Source organism: Vitis riparia, chromosome 5, assembly GCF_004353265.1.
Source record: "Vitis riparia cultivar Riparia Gloire de Montpellier isolate 1030 chromosome 5, EGFV_Vit.rip_1.0, whole genome shotgun sequence".
Lineage (NCBI taxonomy): Eukaryota > Viridiplantae > Streptophyta > Magnoliopsida > Vitales > Vitaceae > Vitis > Vitis riparia.
The window spans coordinates 5,433,022-5,448,363 of record NC_048435.1 but is presented as its reverse complement, the minus strand read 5'-3'; the positions used below and the strand labels follow the sequence as shown (position 1 = coordinate 5,448,363).

Genomic DNA, 15,342 nt, shown 5'->3' with positions numbered 1-15,342 from the left:
TAATTCTTATCACTTAATAACTTAAGTTGACTTTAAGTTTAATTATATTTAAATATTAACTTAAAACTTATTACTTAATTCTTACTTTAACATTAAGAGTGTTCAATAAAATTAACTTAAAATTTATTTTAAATCATTAAATTGATATATTTATTCTCATAAATTATAATTAGAGTAAAAGATATTGAATAATAATAGAAGTCATAGAGTAGTAAAAGAGGCTGTGAAGTTACCTAACAAAAAAAAAGATGAAAGGGTAAAAATGTAAAATGAAGATGAACTTAAAAATGAGTTTATTTTTTTTTACTTATTACTTAAAGTTATTTTTTATTTTAAGTCATACCATTAAATAATTTTACCAAATACACTTAATTTATTTAATAATTTAAATTAAGTTATTAAATCACTTTAAGTTATTAAATTATTTTATCAAACACCCATTCAATAACTCAAATAGAAATTTAACCTTGGTAAAACACTAACACAAACAATCAAAGGAAATTTTTCTTCAAATTCATGGTTCACTATAATGCAAAATATTATTATTAAGTATTATACACATTATCAATTCAAAAACATGGAAATTTATAAAAATTTCGAAACATTTTAAGACCTCAAACAAGAAATCTATGCTTTGATTTGCTCTCCTATGGTGTGTTTTGATGCTCTGCTTTCTGTTTTTCATTTTGTAGTTCTTAGATTTGTTACTCTTTGACAAAAAATCTTATTGGTCCATTTTTACAAATTGAACCTACTCACAAGATGAAAGAAATGAAATAGTAAGGATTGATCTTGAGAAACATAAGGAAGCGAAATGGGGTGTTTAGGATTATTTCTTTATTATTATTATTATTATTATTATTTTGCAAATTCTTGTAAGTTTCTTTTCTTTTTTAATTAAAAAGAGATCATGGCCCACTTGAGAACTGTTTTTGTGCATTGGTTTTTGTTTTCTAGAAAAAAAGAACACTGAAAATATGTTTGACAAGGAATGTTGTTCCAGTTCTTTGTATTTTTCATGTTTTCACTTGTTTTTTTTGTAATATTTAGTGGGAAAAAAATGGGTTGTTCTCTATGTTTTTAAAAGGGTGTTCTTTGTGTTCTCATGCTTCTCTTCTTAGTTTGATATTGCTAGATTTGAAAATATGTTGGGCAGGGACCTTCTAAATTCTAAACAATTTGCTAGATTTGACAACAGAGAAAAAGCAAATTTGGAGCCTTTTGCTTGCAATTTGTAATCCCCTTAGTGTATGATAGACAATTTGGATAGATGAAGAAAAAAGTTCAAAGGTGAAGGACTCATTCCTTAATCTATTGTTTTTATGGGCTAGGGATTCGGGGAAGCTATTGTACCAAAAAAAAAAAACCCCATCTTTTACTTGATTTGGGAGCATAAGAAAAAAAAATGCAATTACAATGTCACTCGGAGATAGGAAGGGGAAAAAGACCTAATGAGAATAACTAAAAAGGGTGAAGAAATAGGTACCTTGAACTTTGTATCGGGTGTTTTGGATGATAAGGTCGATGATGTGTAGAGATTTGTTTGAAGAAAACTTCTTTCATATACCTTTCGTGTAGTATTTGAAGACATTATTTAAGATCATTGCAAACACTCCATCAAAATTTTCTATACTGAGTTGTGTAACCATATTGTATGTATTGGCAATTTTGGGTCAAAATTATCATTATGTCTTGTAGCTCATATGCTTCAAATCCTCTTTTGGACACATACCTTTTCCAAATTGTTTCATGTTTGAAGATGACTAGAGAAATTGGTAAGTGCATTTGAGATGATGGATGATAACAAACAATTATCAATCATATTTAAAATTTTTATTCTTTTATTAGAAAATGAAATTGAAACTTAAAAGTGTAAAACATTGTGTTTAAAACATTTGGATTGATCGAACTAAGTGGTAACAATTTATCTTGAACCCAAATTTTTCAGTCTTGTCTAATCCATCAGACTTCGATCACACTTGCAAATTTTCATGATTTTTCAAACAAATCTCAAATCATGAAAATTTGAGCTTCAAGTTATAAAAGTCTGATGAGTTTCAAAATCCTAATACTTAAGTCCTCTTTCTAGATGTGGTGTGGGCTACTATGAGAGAGAAAACTCTAGGTTTTTGAGCTTCAAGTTTTTCTTACTATATTGGGGAGTGTTTGCTTAGTGAAAAAATTTATGGGTTTGAATTGAAAATCAATTTTTGAGAGAAAAATATTTATTTCAAATGGGTTGATTCACTGTGTTTTTCATCCTAACTCTCATATTCAACTTATTGGGGTAAAACCCAAGATTCTTCTTGTGTGGACTTAAGAAGAGGCTGAGATCAAAGCTTTGAGTGGATGACAAGTGTTTTTCTAAAGAAGAATGATGGTAGCTGATATTTGAATGTTCTAAGCAAGTGGTTCGGGAGAGGATGAAAGACTTGAGTTAGGTATAATCTTGTACTCAGCTAATATTTCTTCATAGTAAATTATTTGATTACTTGGGACACGTGGTTTTTTTATTTCTTTAGAGGTTTTCCATATTAAAAACTCTTTTCTATTTTGTCTTTTGATTAGCATTTCATGAGCTTATGGTATTTTTCATTGTGTTATGATGATTGAATTAATTGGAGCATTAGCTGAAATGTGTTTATTGAATCTTTGAAATAACAAGATATATGTTAATTGTTGCTAGTTGATGACAAGGGATATATGAAAAAGAGTTTTATATTGATGCAATGTTTTATATATCAGGTTCGGGGAGTGTTGTCTCATTTGCATGTGATTTGCATTGAATAACTTGTTTAGAAGAGTATTGGTGTATCCATTGTTGTTTGTGATTTGCTTGTTTATTTATAAGGGTGAAAAAGAATATCATTTTATAGGAAAAACAAGGGAATTGTGAGCATTTGTGAGATACCATATCTAATTGTTTTAAAAAACACATATTCACCCCCTATTGGTGTTATCTAGTGAGATTCATATTCAAGTTGGTTTGAATAAATGAAGTAATAAAAGAATGATTTTTTCATTGAATGTAGTTTTGCGGAGTTGAAGAAATTTCCGAGTTGAGTTGAGTTGATTTACATTTTAGGCTAACCAATGATCAATTATAAATAGATAAAAAAAATTGTATATAAAAAGAAAAATTAATCAAGTGATTTAAAAATGGATACAATTTTTTTTTTCTAAGATGAGGTAATTTGCATTTTAGGCTAACTAATGATTAAAGTGTAAATATATTATAAAAATTGTATACAAAAATGAAAAATTATGCAAGTAATTTTAAAAATGGATACATTTTTTTTAACTCATTGCAGTATAAATCTAAAAATTATTTATATTTATAACATCAAATTAATGAAAGAAAACAATCAATTTTAAAAAATAGTTCTTAAATAAGTATTTTTTTTTCTTATTTTACTTTTCCTATAAAATAGCTTTTATTAACTCTTTTTTTTAGAACAAAAAATTGTGTTTTAGAATTCAGTTTTCAAAAGCATTTTTGTCTCTGAAAGCACTAGAAACTGTTTTTAAAAATTGTTGTTAAAAAAAATTACAACTTGTACTAGAGATTGTATTATAACATGTATTATAGATTCCCAAAATGCTTTGAGTGGCATGTCCAACACATATACATCCAGAAAGAAAGTGACAAGAGCCGCCGTTAGAATATTCGTTTCAACTTTCTGCCACCAGCAATTGCCTTTGCGGGTCGGCACTTGTACCCCGTTTAACTTGAGATGTGGCAGGTGGGTGGGCACCTACAGCATTTCCCTGTTTCTTGCAGCATCTTTCTTCTTTGGCTTCCTGAGGAACCAAAATGGAGGACATGCCTCAGATCAAAATCCCAAGAGTCAAATTGGGCAGTCAGGGATTGGAGGTGAGTTTGTTCTTCTCACACCCATCTGTACCATGCCCATTATTTTTTTTTTCTGGGACTTCTTTAATTTTGTTCAGCTAACATCATTGCGGGTATGACTTGATTATTGTTGTATATCCTTATCAGTTCAGATCTATGGATTAATGAATCATATCTGGTTTGCTGCTTTCATAAAAATGTAAAATATCTGTTCGCAATTTTTGTGAAAAAAAATGAAAAGATTGATTTTCATTCTAATAATTTGCTCTTTTTTTTCTTCTGTAGGTTTCTAGATTGGGCTTTGGATGTGCAGGACTTTCTGGGATCTATAATTCACCCCTCTCCCATGAAGCTGGATGTTCAGTTATAAAGGAAGCTTTTTATAAGGGTATCACCCTCTTTGATACATCAGATATTTATGGAGCAAATCATGACAATGAGATCATGGTTGGAAAGGTACTGTTTTTTACTTTCAAGCTCAAATCTGAGTAAATCAGGAATATAAAAGAACCATTTTGAAAGGCCAATTTCTTCCTTCACATGATGCTTCACTTTTTTTCAATGGGAAGTTTCATGGGAGGAAAGAAAGAAAAGAAAGTCACACACGGGCAAACCAAAATTTTATATTGAAGTATGAATCTGTTGCCGAATCATCCATGGGATTGAATCATGTTCTTAAGTTGATGGGTAGTCTTTTTCCTTATATTTTCAGGCTCTGAAGGAGCTCCCTCGGGAAGAAATTCAATTAGCTACAAAATTTGGCCTTCAGGTGTTAGAGGTCGGTAAGGTTGTGATAAAGGGTACCCCTGAATATGTTCGGGACTGCTGTGAAGCCAGTCTTAAGAGGCTTGGTGTGGACTACATTGACCTGTACTTTCAGCATCGTGTGGACATGTCAGTCCCAATAGAGGATACAGTGAGTATCAAATATTCTTTTTCTTCTTATTTTCGGTTTCATCTAGTTTCTAATGTATGAAACTGCATCAAAATTTGATGGATGATTAATTTTGTTTGATTTAGATGGAGGAGCTTAAGAAGTTGGTGGAGGAGGGAAAGATAAAATACATCGGTTTATCTGAAGCTAGTTTAGACACAATAAGGAGAGCCCATGCAGTTCATCCCATCACTGCCTTACAAATGGAGTATTCTTTCTGGGCCCGTGAAATTGAAGAAGATTTAATTCCACTCTGCCGGTTGGTTATCTAGCTTTAATGTTTGCATCACTAAACCAAACCTTTAAGTTTTTTATACAGGGTGAAGAACAGCCTGAAAAAGCTGAGGGATTGAGAATATTACAGAATTTAAATCATGGACTCTGAATCTCTTCTTATCTGTTACTCACAGAGAGCTTGGTATTGGAATAGTAGCATATAGCCCTCTTGGTCGTGGATTCTTTGGTGGGAAGGCAGTTGTGGAGAGCTTGCCCACTCAGAGTATCCTGGTCAGTAACTATAGATAAAAATTTAGTAATTTGCGTCTGAGTTCTTTTACTTCTTTTGATGGGCAAAGAATATCGATCATTGTTTTAGCATTGGAATCAGTTATTTAAATTCATACTGACATTCCTGCCACAGACTATGCATCCAAGGTTCACTGGAGAGAATTTAGAGAAGAACAAACTTATATATGCCCGCCTTGAGAAACTGGCTGCAAAACATGGCTGCACTCTTCCTCAACTTGCTCTGGCATGGCTTTTCCATCAGGGAGATGATGTGGTTCCGATCCCTGGTAAATTATGCTCTTCCTTCCCTTCAATTTTCTTGTCTGTTTGTTTACCCAGTAGCTTTTATTACTTTTCAAAACGACTTCTCTTCTTTCCATTGCCCGGCCACAAACTCAAATGCTGAGTTCTACTTCATTATGCTTTGCAGTTGAGAGTGGTTATGACAATATCCTATTTTTACAACATACTATAATGTGGCGTTTTGATATTGTGCTTGCAGGGACAACTAAAGTTAAGAACCTTGACAATAACTTTGGATCCTTGGGAGTGAAGCTTACTGAGGATGATCTGAAAGAAATTTGTGATGCTGTGCCTACTGATGAAGTGAATGGCAGTAGAGATCTCAGTTTTTTATTTGAGTACAATTGGAAGTTAGCAGATACCCCACCAAAAAAATAGAAAATTACTGAAGTACAAAGAAGAAGATATGGTGCATGCCAAAGCCAGAGATTGAACGAGTGCTGGTGTTGGTGTTAAGTAACAGGCAAGACATTCCACTTTCTGAAAGAGTTCCCCTTATATTCCTGTAAAAATTCAAACCATGTAAGCATTTTCAATATCAATTATGTGAAGTATTAAATCTGCCTCCCACCGCCAGCATTTTGCAATGGCAGTTTGTCACAACAATGAATAAGTGGCGATGTGATCTAAGTGAAGCACAAATTGAGAATACCATGTGGAGGCCTTTGAGGTTTTTCCATCACTTTCTTCTTGTTTGATCCCTTCTTTTCCAGTTATATTCCAAATAAATTCATTACAACGTTGAAAATTCAAAATTTGGAGGACTTGAACAGCAAGAATCACATGAAGTGGAAGAGGAAGAGGAAGAGGATATAAAGTTATTGAGATGGGGGTTTTGGTCCTGTAAATTGAAGGATATAAATTTAATGTAATATCAGTTCAAGTGATTTAGAGTTATATTAATTAATTATAAAATTAACATATTAATGAATATAAATTACATAAACTTTAAATTATAAATTATTTATTAAATTTGTGAAGCCTACCTGATGAAATTGAACACGGATTGAAAATCTTGATATTGAAATAAGATTTGATTGAATTTCAAAGTATCTAGTGTCCATTTCAGGCAACTTTCCATCATCATTATTTGGTTAAGTGACATGTATTTTCACGGTGCTCGTTTTTTCAATCATGAAGCATGGCTAAGTGATCTACTCGCATTGGATCTAGTGGTAGTTTGATTAATAATGGGCTAAGAAATATTGAATGGTGACACAAATGGGGGTTTTCGAGGAATACAAATAATATTTGATTTTTTTTAAATGTAGTGAGAATAATTAGTGAACTACAACTTTATTGTGCCAGACACATTGATCTTTGCATCATAATGCTTTTTTCTGGTTGGTTCCATCATCACAAAGCTACTCCAAAATTGGTTTGGTTCCAAGATGTAAAATTTACGTTGAATCACCATTTAGCGGGCTACTCGTGAATTGCATTTCATCCAAACCAAACCTGAATAAAGAAATTTATGATTTGTATTGGAAATCACCTCAATAATTCAATAATTCAAGAAATGGGCCGGGTTGTGCCCGCCTCAGCCCATTATTACCCGACGAAACTCACGTCCGTTTCCACAAAAGCAACCCAAACGCTGGTTTCGGCCATCTCTGAGTTCAAAATACCTTGATCATAGACTCTCAGCCTACACAAAAGCATTCAATCATTGCTCTACAAACGCTGTGTTTTGGTCGATCTCCGAGTTCAAGGTAGCCCGATCATTGTTTACAGAAGAGCATTCAACCTCTATTTACAAAAAGGCATTCAATCACCCATTCTTGAAACGCTGCGTCTCGGGCGATCTCTGAGTTCAAGGTACTGTTTGAATCTCTATTTACAATCCAATCAATCGAATTCTGCGTTAGATATGATTGTTTGCATGCTGAGAAAATAATAAGAAATTGGTAGATTTTTCACCATCTAGGGTTCGAGAATACAAAAAATTGCACTTTACCTAAAACTTACGGTTTAGTTGATTTTTGGTAGGTTTGGTTCGGGAGAGAGCTAAGGAAATGAAAAAAAAAATGCTTAGGGATTGAAGATGCTCAAAAATGACCATTTAAACTTGGTTTATTTTCTGCTAGGAGAACATCCATATACATTTTTTCAATCCCTCCCAAGGGAGGGATACTGAAGAAGATGTTTCTTAGGCATTGGGTATGAAGGATGTTTCAGGTTATTGTGCAATTAAGGTCATCATTAGGAAGAAGCGTTTTTAGACGATTGCAAGGCTAGTTGTGCTTCATGGAATAGAACATTGCAAAGTCAAGAAACACTTATAAAACTACTGTAGCTCAAACAAGCAAGGGTGGTTTAGGTGTCAGGATGTTGTTGGTGCTCAGTAAAGCTTTACTAGGAAAATGGCTGTGAAAATTTTCTGGAAAGAGGGATAGTTTGGGGAGAAAAACCACTGTGACAAAGTTTGGGGAAAGGATGATGGTGTTCCAAGGAGATTAGACAACATCATGGAATGGAAAGTTATTAGAAAGATACCAAACAGTAAGGAGAGGTGGGCTGTAGCTGATGGTGCTACATGGAAAATAGGTGATTAAACATAATGGAAGCTGTCTTTCCAGGAGGAAAATTTTGATGAATAAAGAGACAATATATTAATAAAAAGAGGCACTTCAAGGAAGCACCCCAACGTAATCTTTCCAGGAGGAAAATTGTCCTATGATCAAAGTAAACTATTTGAATCGTGATCAATTTGAAGGAGAAGCACTGACATGGATGGTCAATCTCAAATAGTTGTGTGATAAGGCCCAATCAAATTATTGAGGGTGTTTTTTTGGCTACAAATGGGCTAAAGGATATGGTATAAAGCCTACCCTAAATTCGAGGTGTGATTCTTATGTGATGATTGTTTTTGAAATCTGAGACTTAATGCCACAATCGAGCTTGAGAGGCAGCATAAACCCCAAAGTTTGAATTTTTTCTGGTGGTGAATACAATAAAATATGCTTTAAGAGTTGATAAACTTGGGAATGCTCAATGGATCAGGAAAAACTTTAAAGATGGAGTTTTGAGCAATAATTTCGTGCCGAGTTTTTTTTTTTTTTTGATAGGTAAATGATGAGTGTGTTTATAAAAAAGAGGTATACACAATGTATACAAAGAAAACCAAAGACTAAAAAAGAGGCGCGAAAGACACAAAAATCAGCAACCGTGCCTTATGGAGAGCCTAACCAATCCACAATATTTAACAACAACAAAGAACCATCCCCAATATACAATCTGATCCAATCCCAAAAGGTATAGGAAATAATTTTTAATTATTAGGTTTGGGCTTTTGCAATTATCAAAAGCTCTCTTATTTCTTTCTTTCCATAAGGTCCAAAATAAACACAACGGAGTAACCTTCCGAGCTTTTTTTACCTTTTTACCAACAAAAGAACCGTGCCAGCTCATAAGGACCTCTAACTAAAGAGGGCATCACCCACTTGACACAAAAAAAATGCAAAAATCAACTATCATTTTTTTTTTTTGATAAGTAAACACAGAGAATATATAAATTAGAAAAAGGGAGCTTGGAGGACAATCCAAGGCATACAGGAAGTATACAGTAGGTGCCATAAGCAAAGAAAAACAAAAAAGGAGGGGATACAAAAAACCTCATCCGCCCTCACTTAGAATCCACCCAATCAAAAAAGTCGATTAAAGGTAAAGGTCTAACATCTATATACAACTTTGTCCAAGACCAAAAACTACACACAAAAGAATACTTCAACCTATGAACCAAAAACTCTTCATTGTCGAATGCTATCCTATTTCTTTCCTTCCACACTACCTAAAAAAGGCATAAAGGAGCTAGCTTCCAAGCTTTTTTGCGCTTCTTACCAACAAAGGACCCATACCATCCAAGGAGAGTCTCCCTTACCGAGCAAGGGAGAACCCAAGTCACCCCAAAGAGAGCAAATAATAACTCCCACAAAACCCTAGTCTTCGTGCAGTGGATTAATATGTGATTAGTAGACTCCTCGTTGGCTAGATAAAAGAAACATCTATTAGCTAGGGTCCTACCCCTCCTCTTAAGTTGATCCAATGTTAAAACTTTTCCCCACGAGGCTTCCCAAGCAAAAAAACCCATTTTGGGAGGAACATAAGGACACCAAACGATGTTCCTTGGAAACCGGACTGTATTTCCTGGCTCTACTGCACTATAAAGAGACTTAATAGTGAAAATCCCATTTTTTGTCTTTTTCCAAACCACCCTATCCTCCAATTCTGCGATAACCCTCTTCCCTTGAATTGTCATGAGCAACTGTTCCACCAAGACTACCTCCCAATCATTGAAAGCCCTAGAAAAACGAGGACTCCAATTCCCCCCCTCAACCGATGGGTCCCAAACCTCCGCCACCCACTCCTCTTTTGAAACCGCCAAAGCAAACAAAGAGGGGAAAGCGTAAACACAATGTTGTTGCTCAACAAAGAACCTTCCTTCCTAATCTCCTTCCACAACCCTACTCCAAAACCCTTTCTTCCATCAAGGGTATACCCCTCCCATTCTTCCACTCCATACTTCATACTAATGACTTGTTTCCAAAGAGCTTCCCTTTCTACCATGAAGCGTCAACTCCATTTACCCAAAAGGGCTCCATTAAGTGTAGAAATGCATCTAACACCCAAACCACTCTTACTTTTATTTAAGCATACAACTGTCCACTTAACAAGATGAGTCTTCCACTCCAAAGCCCCTCACCCCGAAGGAAATCCCTTTGGATTTGCTCAAGTCTCAATTTAACTGATCTAGGCATACGCAGAATAGACATATAGTAAATAAGCATATTGGACAAAGTGCTTCGAATAAGAGTGGGTCTTCCTCCTTTAGATATATATTGCCTCTTTCATATAGCTAATCTCCTCCAAAACCTCTCTTCCATCCCGTCCCAAACTGTCGCTGATTTGTGAGGGGCACCCAAAGGAAGCCTTGAGTATGAGGAAGGGAGTGTCCCCACCTTACACCCAAGCTCAAGGGCCAACTCCTCCAAATTCTCAACCCTCCCCACTGGTAGGATCTCACTTTTGTCCAAATTAATTCTTAAACTAGAGATGGCTTCAAACCACATTAACACCTAGTTTAGGTGAGTTAGTTGTTCCGCAGAGGCTTCGCAAAAAATCAGCATATCATTAGCATACAACAGATGGGTGAGTTGAACTCCCTCACCATCCCTCCCTTTAACCCTGCAGCTTGTCAAATGGCCCACTAACTGCTTTCTTAATCAAACAGCTTAAGGTTTCCATACCTATCACAAAAAGATAGGGCGAAAGGGGGTCCCCTTGTCTCAACCCCCTTGAGCTGTTGAAAAATCTTGTCGGTGTGCCATTAACAAGAACTGAGTAAGTTGCTGTAGAAATACGTGAGTTGTAGAACTGAGTAAGCAGAAATCAACCATCATAATAAGCAAGCTTTCGAATAATGAATGAGAATATGGTCATTCGTTTCTTCTTCTTCCTTAAACAAGTAATATTTATTAGGAATCCTCCAACCTCTTTTTTTGAGTTGATCTAGAGTCAAAATCTTTGTCTAAGTTGTTTCCTAAACAAAAAAGCTAATTCTTGATGGTACCCAAGAATTCCAAACTATGTCAAAAGGGAACAACTTCACTCTCTTATTTGCCAAAGAATATCCATTTCTTCTAAAAGCATTGTAAACATCATTGTTGTTGAATGGGGAGTACTGATTTTTTCAACCATTCAAGACTACCCAGTTGTCACAGCAAACTTTGAGGCACTGGCTCACTGTTGGATTTCATATTCTTTGTGCCATTTTGTCTAATGTGATGATTGAGTTCAATATTCGGGTAACTAGCAAAGCTGCTTCTTGTATTTTTTGGACAATCTAGAAGGAAAAAAATAGGAGATTCTTTGAATGTGAGGAATTATCAAATTAAAGGCTAAAAAACATTTTCCTTAACAATTTCTTTGCATGGATTAGGGTATATATAGGTGGAGGATATACACATTTGGTTGATTTCATAGACTGGTTGGGTCTTGGATGCGGGAGGGAGTATTTTTTTGTGTACCCTCTTTCTTGCTTTTTGTTTGGTGCTCTTTGTATACGACCCGTGTACTTTTGTACGCTTTAAGCATTTATTAATTCACCCTCTTACTTATAATATATATATATATATATATATGGTAACTAGCAGCTATTTGGTATGGGTCACATATTCCATTTGTTGATGTAAACATTTTATGAGAGGGAGGACACCTGCACTTTTCAGAATAGACTCTTCCAAAAGTGCTACAGTTGCAGATTTATGGGAGGAAGGAGGAGCCGGAGGTGGCCATTGGGAGGTTTAATTTAGACCCTTCCAATATTGAGAGATAGATGAGGGGACCCAATTTTTGGGACTTATTTACTAATTGGAAGTGCGAGTAGGATTTAACAATTTACTTTGGAAAGATGATAGGAGGGGAAACTTTAGTGTCAAGTTGTACAACAAATCCTCAAGTGCTGAGAATAATTTAGTATTTCCAGCCAAAAAGATTTGGGGTTTCCATGCTCCACTTAGCTTGTTTTTTTATTTTTTGCATGGGAAGTTGTTTGGGGAAGATCTTAACTATAGATATGTTAATGAAGGGGAGATGGCCCATCGTCAATAGATGCAACTTTTGTAAAGATGATGAAGAATTGGCTAATCACATCTTGATTCATTGTGATAAGACAAGAATGCTATGAACTTTTCTGATAGCAGTTTTTGGCACAATTTGGGTGTTTTTGATTTCAGTGAGAAATATCCTCCTTGAATGAAAATTTAAGGGGCTAGATAAAAAAAGAATGGTTCAGCGCTTGGCTCCGATTTGTTTATTTTGGTGTATTTGGAAGGAGTACAACTGAAGAACTTTCGATAATGATGAACTCTCAGATCAAAGATTGAAGGAGTTCTTCATTAAATCACTTTTAGAGCCCCTCTATTTTGGATTTCTTAGTTGCTCATTCTTTTTATTTTATTTATTTATTTTTATCATAATCTGATCCAGTTAAAGTTCAAAACTGTTTGATTAGTTAACATAGTGTTTAGAAATTTCAGCATGGAATAACCTTTTTCCAATCAACTATATGTTGGTCTGGGCTAAAACTGGGTAAAGCTTAAATGTGCGTCTGCCTGATCCAAAGTTTGGTATTCCCAAAAAGAAGGTAAAAGTTAAATTAGAAGTGTAACAGTCTAAAGATTACACTATAGTCAGACATCTTTCTGCATCAGAGGGTAGACATTGTCACCATTCTGAAGGTGGGTTTGGTCATTGAATTTACTACAAAGTAGATAATATGACAGTTTTCATTGCATTTGCAGGGAAAGCAGTCTGATGCAAGTGGAACCAAACCATGCTTCTTTATAAGAACTCCTTTGAGCAAACTTACTATGACATTCTCTCTGTCAAGGAAGATGCAAACTATGAAGAGATCCGTGGATGCTACCGATCCGCCATCCTCAATTCCCATCCTGATAAATTGCAAAAGACAACAGAGACATCCAATACTGATCCTGAGTCAGGAGATAGATTTCTGAAAATACAGAAGGCTTGGGAAACCCTCAGTGATCCAAGGTCACGAGCTGTTTATGATAGTGGGCTGCGAGCTTCAAGACAGGATACAGCCACAGCTGAAGATCTCAGCTTAGAGGATATGACAATTGAAGATGATGGCAAAGTATTAGAGCTCTTTTACCAGTGTCGCTGCGGTGATTACTTCTCTGTTGATTCGTCTGAATTGGGGGAAATGGGGTATGCTGTGTTTAGGGACGGAAGCAAGATCTCTTTACAGACACCAGATTCTTTGCCCGCATCGTTTATTCTTCCTTGTGGGTCTTGTTCTCTAAAAGTCCGCCTATTGATTAACGCAGATACTGCAGTAGTAGTTTCTGATAATCTGTAATTTGTGGGATTAATTTTTCGTGATCGAGGGCCTCAAGTTTTTGATTGAAGAGGAGTTGAAACTATCAGGGCAGCCTTTCCACATCTGTTGGGAGCTTCCCAGCAAAATTTTGATTTGAAAAACGGCATGATATAAATTTTCTTTTAGTTTTAATGCCATGTCACGTAACAATATGGGATTAATATGATTATGTAACGTTTGAAAATAAAAGAAAATTTAGGATATTGATATTATGATATGAAATTTGTATAACATCGATTATAAATGTAAACTACATAGATTTTTTAAAGAAAAATGAAACATCTATGATAAAAATAAATAATATTTCGTCAATATTTATAAAGCAGTGTACAAGTTTTGAAATTAATTCAAATTAATTCTGAATTTAATTTGTGCAAAGGTGTGAATGGTTATGGTTGACGAAGATGAATTTAATGACATAACAAATGGACATCTGCCTAATTTCGGGGCTGGAAAAACCTAGAACAAGGTAGACTCGACAGCCACATGTGATGATATTGTGGGTGCTGGGAGCGGAGCCCACGTCGTCAACCTAGCATATGGTGATATTGTGTGGAGCGGAGCAGAGACCACGTCCTCAACCTATATGTGTGGACAAATATGAGCCCACGTGATCCAATCCTCTGGACAACTCTGAGAAAATGACGTGGAACTCAAAATATCCACACCTCGATTTAGCCTTTACCCTCCCACGTTATAAATAATGCTGCCAGGCTCCAATCTTCATACCCACACTCAGAAGTACACAGTAGCATCGCCATAGCATCATAGCGCCTTTGGAAGCCCTTGCACGACTCGCTAAGAATTTCGGAGTCGACGCTGATGGCCATGGCAACCACCATGCAATCCACCCTTGCAACAGCTATGACACGCGTAGCCAACAGAACCAGAGATCTCCAGGTCGTCCCTCCCAGGTCGGTGCTACGTCTTCAAAGGAGTGCTGTGCAGGTGCGGTGCACCAAGGAGGTAAGATCTCAACCTCCACTCAGATCATAGCAGATAATGTCAGCCGATTTATGGGATTTTGACAACTGATCTCGTAACCAATGTGCAGGATGGCCAAAGCGAACGGCCACCACCTGTCACCACCAACCCCCAGCAGCCACCCTCACTCTCACAGTCACGTCAACCGATCCCTCCTCCTCCTCCTCCTCCTGCGCCCAAGGTATGTAAAGTCCGCGGGTAACTTTTTCCATGGTCACTTTTCCGGTGGGGTGTATAACCTGAGAATATATATATGTTTTTGAATTTTGTGGCAGGTGAGCACCAAATTTGGGGATGTGTTCGCGTTTAGTGGGCCGGCACCGGAGAGGATCAACGGCAGGCTTGCCATGGTAGGCTTTGTTGCGGCAATGGGTGCGGAAATATGGAAGGGTGAGGATGTGTTTGCTCAGATATCCAACGGTGGGATTCCATGGTTCCTGGGAACCGCTGTTGTATTCTCACTAGCTTCTCTGATTCCCTTGTTCAAAGGTGTGAGCGTGGAGTCCAAATCGAAGGGGTTGATGACTTCTGATGCGGAGATGTGGAATGGGAGGTTTGCCATGTTGGGTCTGGTTGCACTCGCCTTCACTGAATATCTTAAAGGTGGTGCTCTTGTCTAGCTCTCAACCCCCGCGTTTGCCATCTGTTTTGGCTCACATCTTTAATGTAAATTCAGGATACTTCAATGTAATGGAAAATTTGGTATCTTGACTTAATATACTCCAAAGTTTTTTCTCCTAAAATTCTGATGAAATGTCGAGGCTCTTCTTTGGAACTTGGAAGAGCCCCAGGTCGAATACAACTTCAAGCTATTCTCAACTTCACAACTTCGTATCACATGTAAATCAACTCTCAACC

General features: G+C 36.1%; 3 protein-coding genes across 3 annotated transcripts; all 3 read left to right on the top strand.

Moving 5' to 3' along the window:
- The first annotated feature begins 3,746 nt into the window (after positions 1–3,746).
- LOC117914056 (perakine reductase-like) lies at positions 3,747–6,288 on the top strand. The gene is made up of 7 exons (XM_034829221.1): positions 3,747–3,874; positions 4,139–4,309; positions 4,566–4,769; positions 4,874–5,046; positions 5,198–5,294; positions 5,428–5,581; positions 5,797–6,288. The coding sequence occupies exons 1-7, from the start codon at positions 3,815–3,817 to the stop codon at positions 5,973–5,975; spliced, it is 1,038 nt and encodes a 345-aa protein (XP_034685112.1). The 5' UTR covers positions 3,747–3,814; the 3' UTR covers positions 5,976–6,288.
- Positions 6,289–7,185: 897 nt separating this feature from the next.
- LOC117913935 (DPH4 homolog) lies at positions 7,186–13,632 on the top strand. The gene is made up of 2 exons (XM_034829067.1): positions 7,186–7,415; positions 12,899–13,632. Exon 2 carries the CDS (start codon positions 12,931–12,933, stop codon positions 13,477–13,479), a length of 549 nt encoding a protein of 182 aa, XP_034684958.1. The 5' UTR covers positions 7,186–7,415; positions 12,899–12,930; the 3' UTR covers positions 13,480–13,632.
- Positions 13,633–14,223: 591 nt separating this feature from the next.
- On the top strand, positions 14,224–15,227 carry LOC117915068 (early light-induced protein 1, chloroplastic). The gene is made up of 3 exons (XM_034830633.1): positions 14,224–14,466; positions 14,555–14,665; positions 14,760–15,227. Exons 1-3 carry the CDS (start codon positions 14,323–14,325, stop codon positions 15,102–15,104), a joined length of 600 nt encoding a protein of 199 aa, XP_034686524.1. The 5' UTR covers positions 14,224–14,322; the 3' UTR covers positions 15,105–15,227.
- The last annotated feature ends 115 nt before the right edge of the window (positions 15,228–15,342 follow it).